Raw genomic sequence first — 17,467 nt, forward strand, 5'->3', positions numbered from 1 at the left:
TCTCCAGCGGTATAAATGACGAACTTGTCTCGCGAAGAGAATGCCAATTGTACTCGGAGAGCGAGCAATATGAAGCTTGGGGCCGCGTCGATTGACACACCTACCAAGGAACAATGGCGACTACAAGAAGTATCGCGTTCATCACTGGCGCAAACGGCGGGCTTGGTCGAGCGATTGCCGAAAACCTGGCGGCCGAGCATTCATACCACACGATCATCGGATCTCGTGACTTGACACAAGGCGCAGATGTGGCAGCATCACTTCGAGACCGCGGGTTTTCCGCCTCCTCTGTGCAACTAGACCTGACCTCAGATGACTCCATCTGCGCTGCCGTGAAGCAGATCGAGGAGGAGCATGGGAAACTCGATGCACTAGTCAACAATGCCGGGCTCCTTCTTGAGCTCAACGGAATCAGCATGCCACTACGAGACCTCATGAACCAGACCTTCCAAGTCAACGTTTTTGGAACGGCAGTCCTCACCGAAACATGCATTCCACTGCTTCGGAAAGCTGTCGCACCTCGCGTCGTTTTCGTTGGCTCAGTGAACGGCTCAATCACGAAAGCCCTTGACCGAGATTGGGAGTTATACGGGATCGATTTCCCAGCATACAAGACGAGCAAGGCGGCTATGCACATGTTGGCGGTCCGGTACGTCGCCAAACTGGAAGATATCGGGGGCATGGTCAATGTCGTTTGTCCAGGGCTGGTCAAGACCAAGATGGTGGACTTCAATGCCGGCGGCCGTTCCCCTGATGTTGCAGCACTGAAGGTCGTCAAGATGGCTACGTTGGCAAAGGGTGGGCCTAACGGCACATTCTCTAATGAGGAGGGTGAATGCGCCTGGTAGTTCTGGATTTTTGACATTCATGTATCACCGCAGGCGGCACATTTGCTCTTAGTAAAAACACTTTCGCCATATAGTTCCAAGTGAAGTAGAGTCTACTTTAGAATATGAATGAAACTTGCTAGAGCATGTTGTAAAGTGAAGTGAAATACCAATTCTCCAGGGACTAGAGCTTGAAATTCTGACCGCTTGTACTAGACGGACTGAGGAGTACTGTCCAGCTGACGCAAGCTACAAATCATGTTACCTCTATATTGATAAAATTCTTTTCTTCGAGAACGCGCGGTAGATGGTTCTGAAGATTTAGGTCGGGAATCGTTGTTCTCTACACATGGGAAGTTTACCTTTCATACTGTGCATGTGAGGAGAGAATTGACATCTTCAGATGTTGCGTATGTTGCGGCTGTTGCTTGTACCATTCTTATACCTAGCTAGTACTCTATTCAAGGCGTTGCAACCAGAACTAGGATTGCCAATCACACGTGTCAATAACGCCGTATTCGGTCAATTGTGCTAGTCAAAAAGCGACATCCACAATGGTCATGTCCATGGATACGTAAAGTGATGAGTTGACATTTCTTTGCACTGCGAGTCGAGGTATTCTATTTCTCCGAGATTCCAACCATTTAGCATCAAGTTATACAGTCAAGCGCTGCTGCAACACAGGTTGTGTTATATAATGTATGAGATCAGACCTTCGTCGACGTGCAAAGAGGATAGTGTTGTGTGGAACCAGTCAAAAAGAAGCCGCTCGTAAGGTGAGGGGAACAAAAGTGAAGGTCAGACGGGGATTCGAACCCCGGTTACCGGAAATTAGTGATTCGAGATCAGAATCCGATGTGATAACCAACTACACTATCCAACCGTACTCATTATAGATGAGGCAGCGAGGAAGAGGAGACTCTGAGAAACATTAGTAAGGACCTCCCAAGTCTGTCCATAATCCAGCTGATTCATTTCATTGAACCAGTATCTTTGCTTCGATTACTGATTTTTTGGGCAGTTTAACTCAAAATCTATAGTTTGTGTAGCTTGGGTCGGTGTCGTTCAAAATTTTCCGGCCCGAAAGTGGGTATCAACTCTGCACCGGAAGCGGAGCAATCCAGAGCTTCCCCCGATATTCCCCTCCTTCGGCAACGGCTTGATCCCAATGCACAACGGAGCAATACTATCCCCGGTCATTTGGTTCTCAACAGTACACAATGGCACCTCAAGCATTGACTCGTCGCGACAAGACGCCTGGAGTTGGACTTCAGGCTGCGCTCGCTGCTGCATCCAACCAGGGCAAGCCAGCCGCTATCCCTAGCCCTCCGGAGACTGTGAGCATCCTGTTCCTTTTAAGCGGGAGCCACCCCAAGGCTAACTCCAAGTCTAGGCAGACGAAGTAAAGGAAGTGTGTGACTCCTTCACTTTGGACTCATTCACGGCAGAGGATGCATGGGAGCTTGGTCACCTGCTATATGCGAGACTCCTTCCATTTTCGTCGCAGAAGCCCACTTTGATATCCATCTCTTTGGCCAATAGCAGCCAGGTCCTCTTCCAATGTGCTGTTGGATCTGGTACCATGCCGGATAATGAACTCTGGGTACAGAGGAAGCGCAACAGTGTGCTAAGATTTGGTTCCAGCACCTGGCTGCTACACTGCAAGTACAACGCGGACGAAGAGGCATTCCGAGCCAAGTTTGGCATGAGCCAGGAGCAGGCGAGCAAGTATGCTATCCATGGCGGCGCTGTTCCTATTAAGGTCAAGGGTGTAGAGGGAATTGTTGCTGTTGTTGTAGTTTCGGGTCTGAAGCAGCACGAAGATCATGGAGTAATCGTGGACGTGATCAGGAACAACTGGCACTGAATTTCGGTTTGATATAAAAGTTACCCGTACGAGCTGGATCACTCGCTCAATGAGTCTTCTCGTGGGGGCTTGTACACAACGTATATAGCAAATGAACGACATTTTCCCCCTGTTATTGAAACAGACTATTCATTTGAACATAATCATCCACAGAAGCAGATCTAATTGCGTGTGGTTCTGCTATAAGTGATACAGTGTCGCGGTCACCCAATCATATCAACTCGCCTGCGGTGTGTCACACCCTGCATACAGAGCCCGAAAACGAGGGCGCGAAACAGCACAAGAGGCGGGGTAGCAGATGCCGAAGCTGCACAACACCTACTCAATATCTGTCCCCTGTAACAATACTATGTCGTGATATAGGTGAGGTAGGTCAATTGGGTTTCAAGATGGTCCTCTTTGCGCAGTTTGGGCGTTACCTTATGAAGAAATCGTGAATGCGACCATTCTTCTCCATTCCCGATGCGCTCCGCCTTGCGGAAAAGTAATATGTGGTCGATAATATGCTGACTTATGGGTTGGGTATGACGAGGAAAGAAGTGCATCATGAAGCGTTGGGCTGTAGTTACCGAAAGCAGCATCTGGCTGACCACCACTGCAGCAGCCGCATATGGTTCATCTTTTCCGTATTTCAGTCTAGACCACTGGGCCTATCCCATGCCGCAAGCTTGCAAAAGGACTTAAGGAGATACTTGCCCTACTCCCACTAACATTTTGTATCAACGGCCAAGGGCACTGTGAGGAAACATGAAGGCCACGCGGACGGAGGCATATGGTATGGCCATAGCGGCTACCATAGTGACTGGGGCTTTAGCCAGCGATAAGACGATATGTGTTGGTTCCCCACGTTCTCTACTCAGAAGATTTACTGATTAGGATTGGGGCCTTAAGTGCCAAGCTCTTGATGGCATAGCTCAGCTGGAAGGCACTATTTACCACCCCAACACGCCTGCGTACGACGAGCGAATGAAGACATATTGGTCTCTCAGCGCGGCACTGAAACCGTGGTGCATGGTGCTTCCTAGGACGGCTGAGGACGTGTCGGTCATCATAACCACCATTGTTGATAATGAATGCCCTTTCGGCATTCGCGGGGGTGGTCATGGAGCCCATGCACTCTCCAATTCTCTCCAAGAGGGGATAACTATTGACATGGGTAGATATTCCCCGGCATCTGCAACATCGAGAAAAGCGGGCGGCCGGAAATGGCTAATATCTTACCCAAGGCTTCTTCAATACAACTAGCTATAACGCTTACACCAAGATTGCATCCATTGGGCCCGGGGCGCATTGGGGCGAGGTCTACAATACCCTCACCCCTCACGGTGTCACGGTCACCGGAGGACGATCCAGTTCCGTGGGTGTCGGTGGTTTCCTTCTAGGAGGTGGGAATTCGTTCCATTCTGGTAGTCATGGCTTCGGCTGTGACCAGGTTCAAAACTACGAGATCGTCCTGGCTGATGGTCAAATCACCAACGCCAACCAGGAGGGAAACCCTGATCTATGGAAGGCCCTCAAGGGAGGCTCCGGCAACATCGGGCTGGTCACACGCTTCGATCTCTACACCATCGAATTCCAAGATCCTTCAATCCCCCACATCTGGGGTGGCATCGTAGGCTACGACTATGCCCAGACGGACGCCATCATAGACGCCTTTGTCGACTTCACCAACAAAGTCGGTGATGACATCTACAGCTCCTCTATAATAATATGGGCCTACAACTCGTTGGCCGGCAGCTTCTACATACGCTGTATGCTCGACAACGTGGCCAACGAGGAGTACGCCCCGGCGTTCAACAAGTACCTAAGCGTTGGGAACCAGACGTCTAGCTCTCTCCGAAGCGCGACTATGTCCAACATCACTGACGAACTGGTGCGGGATTATAGAACCTAGTATGCCAGTCCACCTTTCCCACAATTCCATGACAGAGCAAGACACTGACCAAAGTAACAGCACCATCTGGTTCACCGGAACTTACGCCAACGATCCCCGCATTCTACGATTCATAGCGTCCAAACACGAAGAAATGATGCTAACCCTCGATTCCATCCTGGGTCCTGATTCAGGCCTCTCTAGCAGCCAACAGTGCCAACCAATGACCCAGTCCATGATATCTCGGGGGCAAGGAAATAACGTACTCGGCCTGGAGGAACGTATTGCCTCTAGTGGAAGACCAGGGTTCATGTGTCTTATTTATGTAGGCGTTGAGAGGGCGGAGCACGAGACCCTAGCATTTCCATATGTAAAATCATTTTGGAAGGACGTTGACGAGTACGCGGATTCTCTTGACGGGAACTGGGGATGGAGGTACCTGAATTATGCTTACAGGACGCAAGAGCCTATCTCGGGGTATGGCGCTGAGAATGTGGACAAGATCAAGAAGGCAGCGCAAAAGTATGATCCGAAGGGCGTCTTCCAGAGGTTGAGGAGTTCGGGGTTCAAAATCCCCGAGTAAAGCCTTTGGATGTTCTTATTCAAGACGCAACGAGAGTGGTTTCTCCTTACTTTCCACTACCGTGTGAACAATCTTGAATTCATACAGAAGTATAGTTCGATCCGAACTAGTTCAGGACTGTTTTTTAGAGTTTCCGAGATTCTAAGACCCATCGAGCAGTCATACAACAAACTCCAGTATAATGCAGCCAGTTTGCCAAATGTCGCATCAATGAAACCAGGCGCGAAGGCGGTTGGGAATGACAAAGATTGAGAAATGTATAGGTGAGTCAGCACGCAATCCGATCTGCGTTAGGGATCTTGCTAGCCGAGCTGCAAGGTAAAACGTGACCCCTCTGGACTACCCCAACCAAGGCAAAGCGACACCGTTCTCCCCATATTACTGCGTTCTCCCCAGCGAACAACGTCTGCTTTGCCGCCAGGATTACTGCAGTGACGATATCAACAGAGATGGAGGACGATAAGCCAAGGACGCCGCAGTTTGTTGGCGTCGTAGGGGTTGCTTTCTTGCTTATCGCGGTCATACTGGCCGTCGCCGTTGGTACAAGGCGTTTCTTTGCAAGGAGGACACCTGAGAGTCGCGAAAACCAGGATATCGAGAACTGGCGGCATGATGAAGCTGCGGCACCGCTTCTTCAAGAGCAGGCCGCGACTGCATTCCCGCCAGCTGACCCTAACGATCTGCGGAGTGTCGAATATGGCACCGTCGAGGGCCAACAACTACGGTCTCCCCAGCTGGGAGAGAGCGCTAGTGAGGATCCATTGATACATGATCACGAAGATGATGTCCTCCAAGAGCCCGACGACCCATCGGTATACAGGGCAAAGGTTTCGCCCGACATCAAGTCAGACGCATCTGGTACAGCGGATGAAGAGGCTGAACGGCGGCAGAAGCGTCGCACAAGTGGGTCGAGCAGCAGCAGCAGCAGTAACAACAGCGGAAAAGTTGCCTCTCACTCCGTTCAAGTGCTGGCACTCGCTGAAACCTCAGGGCGGACGCAAGGTTGGGACAATAGCCATGTCAACAACCCCGACGCCAACGCTGGCGCAGATAATGGCCATGAGTCTGCCGGCCACGGAGGTGGCAGTCATGGTGATAAAGAGAGGAGTGGAAATGCTTTTAGCAGTCCCGCCGCTGAATCTTCCAGCAGCTCCTCAGACAGTAGTTGATCTTGCCGTTGGGTTTATGGGCATAATGAGGTTTGCTTTCATCAGCGTTTGTTTTAATCGTAGCATTAGGTACGCTAGTCATAGGCTTTGTGCTCGGACCTCAGGGTTAGTTCAGGATTTCCCATACCGGTACGATGTGTGCGTGGTGACCCTAGCGGGACTAGGTTCTCTATCTTCCATTGGATGCTTGTATCATTTGTATGTATTGAAAGAGAGACGCGAGGTGAATTGTTTCTCTTTGCTTCTTTCTGTCGCAAGCAACGTCCCAGAAGGATACATGTCAGAGTCAAGGGTGAGAGGCAATTATCCAATTATAACATGATGAACAGATGCTAGGGAGGTTGAAGTCCTTTTCTCACCACATTTCCCCGTAGTAATGCTTACCTTCGAAGTATTGTTCGCATGTCCAGTCGCAAATTACCAAAAAGAATAGGAAACTAGCCGTGCTAGTCGCATTTGCGTGTCGCGTACGACTCAGGCCAGCACAAATATCATTGACATTCTCTAGGGTTTCACCAAGCCGACATAAAGTACTACCAAATGATTTATGATAGAAGTTTATCATATCGCCTCAATATACCGCCGACAATATCCACTCTTCAATGCTGATTCGGCTCACAGGCGTTCGCTTTTGGTTCTGCTGGGCTGTCTTCGTCCTTGTGCCTTGGGTTTGGGTGCCACGAATGTCCTCAAACCCGAACCACGTCGCATCAATAAGAAATTTGGCTTAGGCTAACATCAATTCAAAGGATTTGTGTAGAGTATTCCAGCTTATATTATATTATAAGCGAAGGCTATACAAAACTTGTGATCAAGTAGTGATGATTCAGTGAAACCAAATAAGGACTTAAGTAATGTTAGTTGTTCTTTGGCGACCGGAACAGCCTTTTAAAGGTGGCATGATATTAGGAATCTTTGTGCAGTGTCCTGTTAGCTGCACGTTAGATAGACATGCATATAACGGCCACGCCTGCAGCTGCAGGTGACAGCCAAGAGCGCGCAAATTCTGGTGTCCACCGGTTGACAACAGGGCTACAGAGCACACGCAGCCGGATTTCGGGCAGCGAACCCCGGGCTCCCACCCGGCAAAAGTATCGAGAGCTGAGCCGTGCCGCTGAATTCGGTCGGCCGAGGGGTTGGCGGTGCTGCATTTCCTCGCCAGTCGATCTTGCGTCCCATCCTGACATGTACGCGGGGCATGTTCCCTATTGCCTCATCTGAGAACAGTACGCGACACCCCACTGGCTGCCTGCCTGTCGACCAGGACGCGCCACATTAGACAAGCCGCCATGTTGCTTTGGTCGTCCCTGTCCGCATCGCGTCAGGGTCAAACGCATGTGCTGCTTGATGCTGCTCACATAACGAACACAAGACCATCCGCCCTGTTTGGCCGAGCTCAACAACGAAATGACTGCCAATTGCTCGTCAGACGACTCATTTGGCCCGGCCTTTTCGTGCCCAGAGCCTGGCACCACGTTCGACTTTACTCTGACCTTTGAGCATAGCATCCTGTCCATCGTGCCGTGCGCCATTCTGCTGGTTATACTTCCAGTACAGCTGCGTAAAATATGGAGCTGGATGCCTAAAACTCACCCAAGCAAGACTCTTGCTGGGAAAGCTGTGAGCTTGGTCCTATACGTTTTTTCCACCGTGCTGACACTCGGCTGCAGGTTATCAGCACGATATTGGTTGGCCTGCATGTTGCTTTACTAGTTCTCTGGTCGAGGTTGAACCGGAGTGGCGTCCCGCTGAGGACTGCTATCCCCTACGGAGTCGTTTCTCTCGTTGCCACTGTGGCAGTATCTGCCCTGGTCCTGCTGGAACACGGCCGATCTTGGAGACCATCCTCCTTGGTCAGCGTCTACTTGGGCATCTCGGCACTCTTTGATGCCGTCCAAGTGCGCACCATTTTCCTTCGGGGACCGTCGACCGCCATTGCGAGCGTGCTCTCTGCGGCATTAGCGCTGAAGTTGGCCTTGCTGGGTCTCCAGACCCGGAACAAACGCTCTTATCTCAAAGAGCCTTACCGCCGATTCCCTCCTGAGACACTCAGCGGCATTCTCAACCGTAGTTTCTTCTGGTGGCTCCGCTCGACCTTTTTTCAAGGGTACCGCGTTGGATTGACGCTGGATTCAATATGTGATATCGACGTTGAATTGAAATCTGCTTCGATGCAGTCGCTGATTCTTCATGCGTGGACAAGGCGTACGTGGATCGAATTTCCCTTTTTGATCATTGCGTGCTCCTCCAACGCTAACTCTTACACGTTCTAGACTCTGACAAGGGACGCTTTGCTTTGGCGTCTGCACTCGCCTCGGCCCTACGACGCCCATTACTAACAGTAGTCCTTCCACGACTATGTCTAGTGGCTTTCAACTATGCACAACCATTTCTGATTCAACGAGCAGTCAGCTTACTAGAAGAACCAGTGAATGAACAAACAGCCAATGATAGATACGGCATTATTGGAGCTACTGCCTTGGTGTATCTCGGTATTGCAGTAAGTCCAATTCTTGGCTCATCTTGACTGCAATAGTCATGACCTGACCCATGCTACATATTTCTACCGCCGTATATCAGCACAAGCTTTACAGATCCTTGACCATGGTTCGAGCTGCCACTGTTTCCTTGATATACGTCACCTCACTGGAATCTTTCCCAGGAACACTCGACGATGCCAAGACAGTTACGCTCATGAGCACCGATGTCGAACGTACTGTTAGTGGTCTGGAACTTTTGCATGAGACATGGGCCCGAGTTCTTGAGATAGCGATTGGAATATGGCTCTTGGCGAGGCAGATTGGCGCTATCTCCATAGCACCAGTGATTGTGGCAGCAGGTGAGCCATAAACAGCTTAGACTCGTTTCATCTCATAGCTTGTCTCTGATCTTGTAATACAGCTTGCTTCACTTGGCAGACCTGGCTCGCAAGATACATGGGTCCTAGGCAGCTACCATGGATCAAATCCATTCAGAGTAGGGTAGCAAACATCTCTTCGGTCCTTCGGAACATGAAGGCAGTGCGGATGATGGGACTGGCGAATCTTGTTGAGGAGATGCTGCAGATGCAACGTCTGAGAGAACTCCATCTATCCAAACCGTTCCGCTGGATGATCGTATGGGTCAACATGATTGGTACGTATTCTGAAATCCATATTTCACTGTCATTTCAGATTACTTATGAATTCTGGCTCTTCCAGCCTCAATGCCGCAAGTTCTGGCACCTTTAGTTATATTCGCTGCCTACGCAATACGATCTCGGGTCGATAACAGCGGCCAACTCTCCGTCGTCACCGCATTTAGCTCACTCGCCATCATATCCTTGATCACCAGTCCGGCGGTACACCTTCTGAGTTCCATTCCTGCACTGAGAGCCGCAGAAGGCTGTGTAGACCGCATACAAAAGTTTCTCCTCTCGCCCAAGATTAGCCGTAACGATGAGCACTCTTCGAGAAAGTCCTCAGAAAACGGCTCCAAATCAAGTCCATACCAGCATGTGATGGTGAAACTCGGCGAGGGGATCAAACGGGATGAGAGCGGGCATCTCATCAAATTCGAAGCAGTGGATTTGCGTCCTTACAAAAACGCCGAGCTGCTCCTCAAAAATGCGAGTTTTGGCATACCCGAGGCTAAACTAACCATGGTCATTGGCCCTGTAGGGTCTGGAAAGTCCACTTTCTTAAAGGCTCTGGTCGGAGAAATCACCCCTGAGCGAGGGTCCCTTACCATCGGAACGCGCTCTGTTGCCTATTGTTCACAAACCCCATGGCTCCCCAATAGTTCTTTCCGCACTGTTCTGTGTGGGCCAACTGAATACGAAGAAGCCTGGTATGAAACCGTGTTGGAGGCGTGTGACTTAAAACGTGACGTACAGCAGTTTTCACATGGAGACCAGACAATAATTGGGAGCCGGGGCGCAATCTTGAGTGGCGGGCAGAGACAACGACTGGTGTGTATACGACGTAAATCTCGAGCATAATGAGCACATTAATCTGACCGTACAGGCTTTGGCACGAGCTATCTACGCACGTAAGAGCCTACTTCTTCTGGACGACATCTTCAGTGCTCTAGATCGGGACACGGAAGAGAACGTTATTTACAGGCTTTTTTCGGACCAAGGCCTTGTACACAAGCTGCAGTGCACCACAGTCCTTGTCACTCACTCAAGTAAGTCCGCCCTAACCAAAACCGAGGAGTCAAGGCGGAATTAATTTTCGCCAGTGCGTCACACCTCTATGGCCGACAACGTCCTTGTTTTTGATCCCGAGACCAAGACAGCCAAAGCTCGTGCTAAAAGCGAGCTGATATCGGACATTTTGCCTCCCAGCCCCGAAAACTCGAAAGACGAGCAGAAAGAAGTTAATGTAACGCGAGTCCCACAAAAGTACTCATCCCTCACGGCCAATAATGCCGTGACGGGAGCTACTCAGGAAGACTTCGAAGATCTGGCACGGCGAACCGGCGATATGTCTGTATATTTGTACTATTACCGTGCTATTGGTTTGCCACGCACTCTGGGTGCCTGCCTAATTCTAGCTGTCTTCACTTTCACGTCTAATTTTCCCAGATTCTGGCTCGAGTGGTATACGGATGACCCGGTTTCTAGGTTTTCGGCCTTTCTTGGACTTTACTTCATGTTGGTAGTAGTGGCATCTTCCAGCCAAGGCGCCATGATATGGTGAGTAAGCTGCTCCCAATGATTTTCCATATCCTATAAGCCTGGTGCTCATTTTACAGGCAAATCATGATTAGTATAGTTCCAAAGTCCGGCGCGGAACTGCACAAAATTCTTTTGCGTGTAGTTATGCGCGCACCAATGCAATTCTTCTCCAGCATTGATTCTGGCGTAACACTCAACCGCTTCAGCCAGGACATGACTTTGGTTGATGCTGTCCTTCCTACAGTCGCCTTCGGAACGGTTCTTGGTATGCGCTACTGCCAAAAGTCCACAAGGAACCCCGCTAACCCGTTTGCCAGCTTTGATGCAGTGTATTGCCCAGCTCATCTTCGTCTGTCTAGGATCGAGCTATATGGCAATATGCGTGCCTGTGGCGGGAATTACATTGTATTTGATCCAGAAATTCTACCTTCGCACGTCGAGACAGCTACGTTTCCTCGATCTAGAAGCTAAAAGCCCTTTGTTTACTCACTTTGTTGAGACGATAGAAGGTCTGGCTAGCATTCGCGCATTCCATTGGCAGGCCGACTTCACCGAAGCAAATCTCAAGCATCTTGACCAATCACAGAAGCCCTACTACCTTCTCTTCTGCATCCAGCGCTGGTTGATACTTGTGCTAGACCTGATGGTCGCCGCGATGGCCACAGTCCTGATGGTTCTGGCATTTACGGTCCGCGCCACAACTAGTAGCGGCTCGTTGGGAGTGGCGCTGACTGCTGTTCTATCATTCAGCCAGTCTCTTCAAGACCTGATGCTGAGCTGGACACAGATGGAGACATCGCTCGGGGCGATTGCGAGGACCAAAAATCTAGAGGACGCTATCCCTCCGGAAGACGCAAATGACGGCAAGGTGCAAGAACCACAGACCGGTTGGCCCAGCAAAGGCTCCATCGAATTCCAGCACGTGTGCGCGTCTTATGAGTAAGTAGCACCAGCCATTCCCCCATGATTCGGCTTATAGTACATCTGACAATCATTCTCAGTGGTAAAGATATGGCCTTGCGGGACATTTCGTTATGTGTGAAGCCAGGGCAGAAGGTCGGGATACTCGGTCGGACCGGAAGGTTAGTGATCTCTTATACTCGTGCCATCTATCGTGAATGTTTCAAGCTAAGTCATATGGGCTATACTCCACAGTGGTAAAAGCACGCTGATCGCGGCCCTTCTTCGTCTTGTTGACGTTGTGCCACCGGAACACTCCACAATGGGCGATGCACGTGTAGGGCGGATCCTAATCGACGACACACCAATCACCACGGTATCTCGCACAGCTCTTAGGTCGCGTATCTTGTCCATCCCGCAGGAAGGGCTCACACTTGGCGGCACCATCCGCTTCAACGCCGATCCCTACCACGCCACGGTATGCCGCGACAGCGAGTCGGGAAGTATCGACGACAAGTCCCACGATGAGTTGATTCTATCGGCCATCTCTAGAGTGGGACTCTGGGAGGCGATTGAGGCTCGGGGAGGTCTCGATGGCGACATGACGTCGCAGCCGCTCTCGCAGGGCGAAGGTCAGCTGTTCGCTATCGCCAGGGCCATCATTCGGAAGGATATTGCGAGTGCACCAGGACCCATGGATTCCGGTGCGGCCCAGGACGCTCCTCGTCGCAGTGGTAACACGACAGCATTCTCAGCCAACGATGGCATCCAAAGAACTCAACCAACAGCGCGGCACAGCATCCTACTTCTAGACGAAGCAACTAGCAACCTAGACGTTGGAACGGATGCAAAGATTCAGACCCTAATCCGGAACGAGTTTCGTGAATTCACCATTGTAACGGTCGCCCACAGGGTAAGCTCCATTAAGAGCTCAGATATGGTAGGAGTTATGGAAGATGGGCGCCTGGTGCGATTTGGACCGCCGGCTGAAATTTTAAGAGAGAATTAAAGTGTTATGCGAGTTTTGAAAAGAGAAGGGGTATGTATATGTAAAGGCCAAGTATATTAACCGGGAGTTTATTTAATTTCAGTAATGATACTTATAGACTGTAATACCTTAATCAAGTTTATGTTACTAATATAGCCTCTCTTGCGGTCACGACGCATGAAGGCGGGTCGTCGGGTTTGGTTTATCTTCAGGAGGTGGGACACCTGTCTCGACCGTCTTTGGCTTCGCGGCCGGCACGCTGTTTGGTCTACCCCTTCGGGCGACTATTGGCAATGCTTCTGGTCAGAAATCAGTGGGTTCTCTGGTTTCCACAACCAAGCATGCCATATACGTACAGCTCCTGCGTACAATGCAACATTAATAGGTGCTACAAGATACTGGTAGACTAAACAACAAGGACAGACCCTGGTTTTACATATGAGAAGGATCAATCATAGGTTGTTGGTTCCCACCGCACGCCCAATGGGGAAGACAGGAATAAGGACAACCGCCGAAGAAGGCTAACAGCAGGCAAGCGGGTTACGTGATTGTTAGAGTGAGCAATGGGCGGATGATCACGGATGGAGAGCCAGGAGTGATACTAGGAGTGATACTTATCGACGTTGAAAATCGCCGCCGCTTTTCACGGTCTTGATAGTGGAAGTGTGTTTATTCCCGGGCATTGTATACTTAATGGTCGCATTGTTTTTGAACAGGTCGCAGCCCCAATGCGCTGTCGTAGGCCCGAAAGCGGCTGTGCACTTGGAGGGGGCATAGAGGTGGCTTAGTTTATACCTGCGTAGGTGGTGTGGAGTAATTGTTCTTGGCACGAAATTCGGTGGGCCAACCCTGCGTTTTAAGGCGTCGTTGGAGTGACATCTATTTTGGAGTCGATGAGACATTAGTGAGTTATCAGTGAGCATCAGAACACATAATAAGGCACAGCACGGAATAAATCCTTCTCATTTTCCTTCCCCTCCTCCCCAAGCTCACATCAGCCAAACTTTGTCCCAAATGTCTCACGCCGCAGCACGAAGACCATCGACAGGCGGCCTGCCGCCTGTCCAAATCCGCGAGCAATATGTGGTTGAGGAAGCACCGAGCCACGATGGCACATCCTGCTTTACCGCCTGGATACGAGACGAGATTATCAAGATCCCGCAGGGATGGGCAGCATCAGATTTTTCGATTTCCGATAAGCGTCCTCCATGGTCCTTCCAGCTTTACGACACAACGTCACAGTCCGACAATCCGGATCACCTCAAAATCCTGGCCGAGACGCTGCACAGGGAGACCCGGGAGGAGCGCGAAACACATGGCCGCGGGGAGCCTGATCGCATCGATGTATGGGGCATGCCGCTCGCCGCTGATGCGTCCGACGAAGAGAGAATCGCCAAGTGCAAGACCCACGTCTTGGCCGAAATTGCTTCGCGAAACACCGCTGGAGCTGCGGACTTTAATATCCCACGACTCAATTCTCATGAGCAGTGGCAACGGGCTATTGTCATCATCGACCGGCCCCAAGCACTCTGGGACACAGACGAGGGCGGCTTCCTAGCTGTGTATTGGGATGTGCGCCCTAGTTATCTCGAACTACTTGCACGGGAGTATGGTCAGGACCACCAAGAGCCGGAGACAAGTGCGTTTCGATACACTCGAACTGAGCTGGGACAGGTGTTGGCTAACTTGAGGAGTGCCTTTTAATGAAGTATCTAATAAGAAACACTGCTCAGGGGAGCTGCCTGGATCGAGTTTCGAAGACAACATTACACGTCGGGAAGGGCAATATAACCGTACTGAATAGCTTTGAAATGAAATTGGTATACATAAATCAATACCAGATCGAAGAAAATAATCCTACACATCTTCTTGCCCCCGTATGTCCCGCATGACTACAAGTAGTCACTCTACCGGTCACCATCCAGAACGCCAAACCGACCACAAATCCAAGTACTGCCTAAGTAATCTTGGTAGGGGTGCCGATGTTCGGGTTTTGGTTGCTAGCATCAAAGGTCACGTCATTCCAACCATAGGCACCATAAGCCGATGCACCGGCAGGGAGACCGGCTGGCCGAGGGAACTTCATCTTGGCCGGAGTGGCGAAGCCGGTGGTGCCGAACGCGTCGTCTCTCCAGTCCTTCTCGTCCTTAGTCAGGGTTTTCAGGTCCCACTTCTTGTCAAAGTTCACTTTGGCGTCGGTGGCCCAGGTCGCGGCCTTGTCCTCGATCTCGCCGAGCTCCTTGTCGATAAAGAATGCCCACAATGATCGGAGCGAGGCCGTCCCTGCCGAGTTCTTGGGCTCGTCGGTCCTCGAACCCCATTTGTATTGCTTGTCGAATTCGTGGCATGTCAGATCTATCCAGTTGGATACGCGTGCCCATTTCTTCCACATGGTATCTGTAGTACCGTCGGCGGCTCCTAGGTACTGGAAAGGCCCCACACCCTACGTTACTCTTCAGTCAGCCCGCGTCTGTGAGTTTCTGTTCAGGGATTTACTGTGTGCTTACCCTCCGCACTTCAAGGCGGCTCTTCAGTTGAGTTGTGTGAGTTTTCCAGGCAATATCGGGCTTGTTCTTCTTGAAATATATCCCCTTTGGCCCGTTGATGTTTCCATGTAGCAAAACAAGGTTCTTGTTGCCTCGGTCCGCCGGTATTCGCTCTACATCTTGGCTTCCCGACACACTCTTGACCCCGTCGGATCTTCCAAAGCCGTAAGCCATCAGGACGACCGGTATCTCACCAGTAGACGGCGTGAAGAGTTCACCAGGGTTCGTTTTGCCGGGGCTGACAATTTTGAATGGCGTCTTCCCATCTCCCAAGAGCGTTTCCTCGACCCAGAGAGCTTTCGGCTTGTCGTATGTCGTCCCAATCTTACCGGGATCCTCATCAGCCAGCCACTTTATGAAGTTCGCCAAGGTTTGAGCTTCGAAAACGTGGTCGGCTGCGCCCTTGTTAGTCTGACATGCGACTGTTGCAACCCGGAAACTGGGGCTACTTACTCTCGAAGTCCGTGGATGTCCCTGTCGATACTTTTTCTACCTCCACACTACACTTTTTGGTGTTTTGAGGATCTTTAAACGTCCAGTACTTGGTGATATCTGCGATTTTTGCCGCGTCGCTGCTTGGTGCGTATTTGCCAACAGAACAAGTCCACTTGTATTGGTTCGCTTTGCCCAATGTGGTATCGACCTTGGAGTTCTTCTCGGTGAGGGCACGTTCGTGCAGGAGTAATGATCGCGAGAATAGTTGTTCGCCAGTGACATCAGAGAGACTTCTCTTGCTGGGAACGTCTTCTGCGGGGGGCTTGACGCAGACTGGATCGTTGTTGGGTTGACCCGCCCGGGCGTACATGACTTGATATTTGTCATCGCGAGCTGCCTTCTTATTGAACTCGCCACAGTAGGCACATGCAGCACCGGTGGTACTAGATGAGGTCGACGAGGAAGTTGTGCTGCTTGTTGTAGTCTGAGGCGCCTTGGTCGTCGTGGGCTTGTCGGTGGGCTTATCCGTGGGCTTGTCGGTAGGCTTAACCGTGGGCTTGTCCGGCACCTTTGTCGGATCAGGTACTGGGTCAAGGTTGCGGCATCCGGACTTCTTCTTGCAACCAACAGGCTTTCCACGCGACATGGAATCAGGAGCACCGACTAGAGCCCCAAAGACCTGAGTGATGTCAAAGTCGAAGTCTGGAACTCCGCATGCCGGGCCAATCCAGTTACCAAAGAATGATGAAGCCTCTTCTCCGTTCTCATAGAAGGACTTGGCGCCTTGCACTGCAGCTTTGACGGCCGAAGTCGCTTGTCCTCCCGGGACAAACAGCAGACCAACATCTATAATTGCTTTGAAGGAGGAGAGCATGACGGCGCAAATTATGTTGTCTAGCTGTGCAAGACCCTCAATAACTATTTTGGCAATGTCCTCGCATAACTCGCATTCGCACATGCACTCTCCCGGATACCATTGATTACAGTCCTCATCCTTGAAATAAAGGCTTGGGTCGATCGTGACGCCTGTGGGGATGAAAAGCTTGCACTGCAATACATGAATTAGAAACACTGAAGAAATTTTCAAATTTCCAACTTGTCGCTCTAGCAATAAGTTGAGGTTGATGAGGAATTGACTTACCCCTTCTACTCCAGTTGTTGACTTCTTCACCTTCTGGCAATAGCCATCGGGACCAGAGCAGGGCGCCAAGCTCTTGTCACGGTTTCCAGCGCCGATATAGCTAAAACATTGACCCGTCGTCTTGTAATGTGCGATGACTTGATCATCTTTTTCGCCATCCTTCTGTGGACATTTAGGTGCTCTAGGAGTCAAAGCTAATCCCGAGGCCAATGCGGTACTGCCGCAAAGCAGCGTCAAAACGGAGACAAGCTTCATTGATTAGGCGCTTATAGATCTTTGAATTGATGAAGCAGTTGAGGTGATGGAGATTGATGTAGACCGTTTCCATGAGAGTCCCACCACTTATATAACATACACATGGAGACATTGCTTCTCAGCTTTGGTCATCATGTCTAATTTTAAGATACACAGCTTCAACCAGAAATCCTGTGAATAGGCATAGCCTTGCGGCCAAAATTGAAGACTATATTTGAGGTCA

The 17,467-nt window shown here is 50.6% G+C and overlaps 7 protein-coding genes across 7 annotated transcripts; 6 read left to right on the forward strand and 1 right to left on the reverse strand.

The window, feature by feature from the left end:
- Positions 1–113: 113 nt before the first annotated feature.
- Positions 114–848, forward strand: JN550_012331 (uncharacterized protein; the record flags this gene model as incomplete). The annotated part of the gene is made up of 1 exon (XM_049310795.1): positions 114–848. The coding sequence occupies one exon, from the start codon at positions 114–116 to the stop codon at positions 846–848; it is 735 nt and encodes a 244-aa protein (XP_049165666.1).
- Positions 849–2,047: 1,199 nt separating this feature from the next.
- JN550_012332 (uncharacterized protein) lies at positions 2,048–2,694 on the forward strand (the record flags this gene model as incomplete). The annotated part of the gene is made up of 2 exons (XM_049310796.1): positions 2,048–2,164; positions 2,221–2,694. The coding sequence occupies 2 exons, from the start codon at positions 2,048–2,050 to the stop codon at positions 2,692–2,694; spliced, it is 591 nt and encodes a 196-aa protein (XP_049165667.1).
- A 747-nt stretch (positions 2,695–3,441) lies between these two features.
- On the forward strand, positions 3,442–5,150 carry JN550_012333 (uncharacterized protein; the record flags this gene model as incomplete). Its single annotated transcript, XM_049310797.1, has 4 exons — positions 3,442–3,528; positions 3,586–3,850; positions 3,921–4,587; positions 4,649–5,150. 4 exons carry the CDS (start codon positions 3,442–3,444, stop codon positions 5,148–5,150), a joined length of 1,521 nt encoding a protein of 506 aa, XP_049165668.1.
- A 449-nt stretch (positions 5,151–5,599) lies between these two features.
- JN550_012334 (uncharacterized protein) lies at positions 5,600–6,319 on the forward strand (the record flags this gene model as incomplete). The annotated part of the gene is made up of 1 exon (XM_049310800.1): positions 5,600–6,319. One exon carries the CDS (start codon positions 5,600–5,602, stop codon positions 6,317–6,319), a length of 720 nt encoding a protein of 239 aa, XP_049165669.1.
- Positions 6,320–7,726: 1,407 nt separating this feature from the next.
- Positions 7,727–12,888, forward strand: JN550_012335 (uncharacterized protein; the record flags this gene model as incomplete). Its single annotated transcript, XM_049310801.1, has 12 exons — positions 7,727–7,939; positions 7,990–8,524; positions 8,593–8,819; positions 8,900–9,158; positions 9,221–9,454; positions 9,520–10,268; positions 10,324–10,486; positions 10,541–10,997; positions 11,057–11,244; positions 11,297–11,918; positions 11,981–12,061; positions 12,135–12,888. The coding sequence occupies 12 exons, from the start codon at positions 7,727–7,729 to the stop codon at positions 12,886–12,888; spliced, it is 4,482 nt and encodes a 1,493-aa protein (XP_049165670.1).
- A 993-nt stretch (positions 12,889–13,881) lies between these two features.
- On the forward strand, positions 13,882–14,571 carry JN550_012336 (uncharacterized protein; the record flags this gene model as incomplete). Its single annotated transcript, XM_049310802.1, has 1 exon — positions 13,882–14,571. The coding sequence occupies one exon, from the start codon at positions 13,882–13,884 to the stop codon at positions 14,569–14,571; it is 690 nt and encodes a 229-aa protein (XP_049165671.1).
- Positions 14,572–14,824: 253 nt separating this feature from the next.
- Positions 14,825–17,244, reverse strand: JN550_012337 (uncharacterized protein; the record flags this gene model as incomplete). The annotated part of the gene is made up of 4 exons (XM_049310803.1): positions 14,825–15,310; positions 15,375–15,808; positions 15,867–16,896; positions 16,990–17,244. 4 exons carry the CDS (start codon positions 17,242–17,244, stop codon positions 14,825–14,827), a joined length of 2,205 nt encoding a protein of 734 aa, XP_049165672.1.
- Positions 17,245–17,467: the final 223 nt, after the last annotated feature.

This window comes from Neoarthrinium moseri (genome assembly GCF_022829205.1).
Source record: "Neoarthrinium moseri strain CBS 164.80 chromosome Unknown scaffold84_Wmoseri_CBS_16480, whole genome shotgun sequence".
NCBI lineage: Eukaryota > Fungi > Ascomycota > Sordariomycetes > Amphisphaeriales > Apiosporaceae > Neoarthrinium > Neoarthrinium moseri.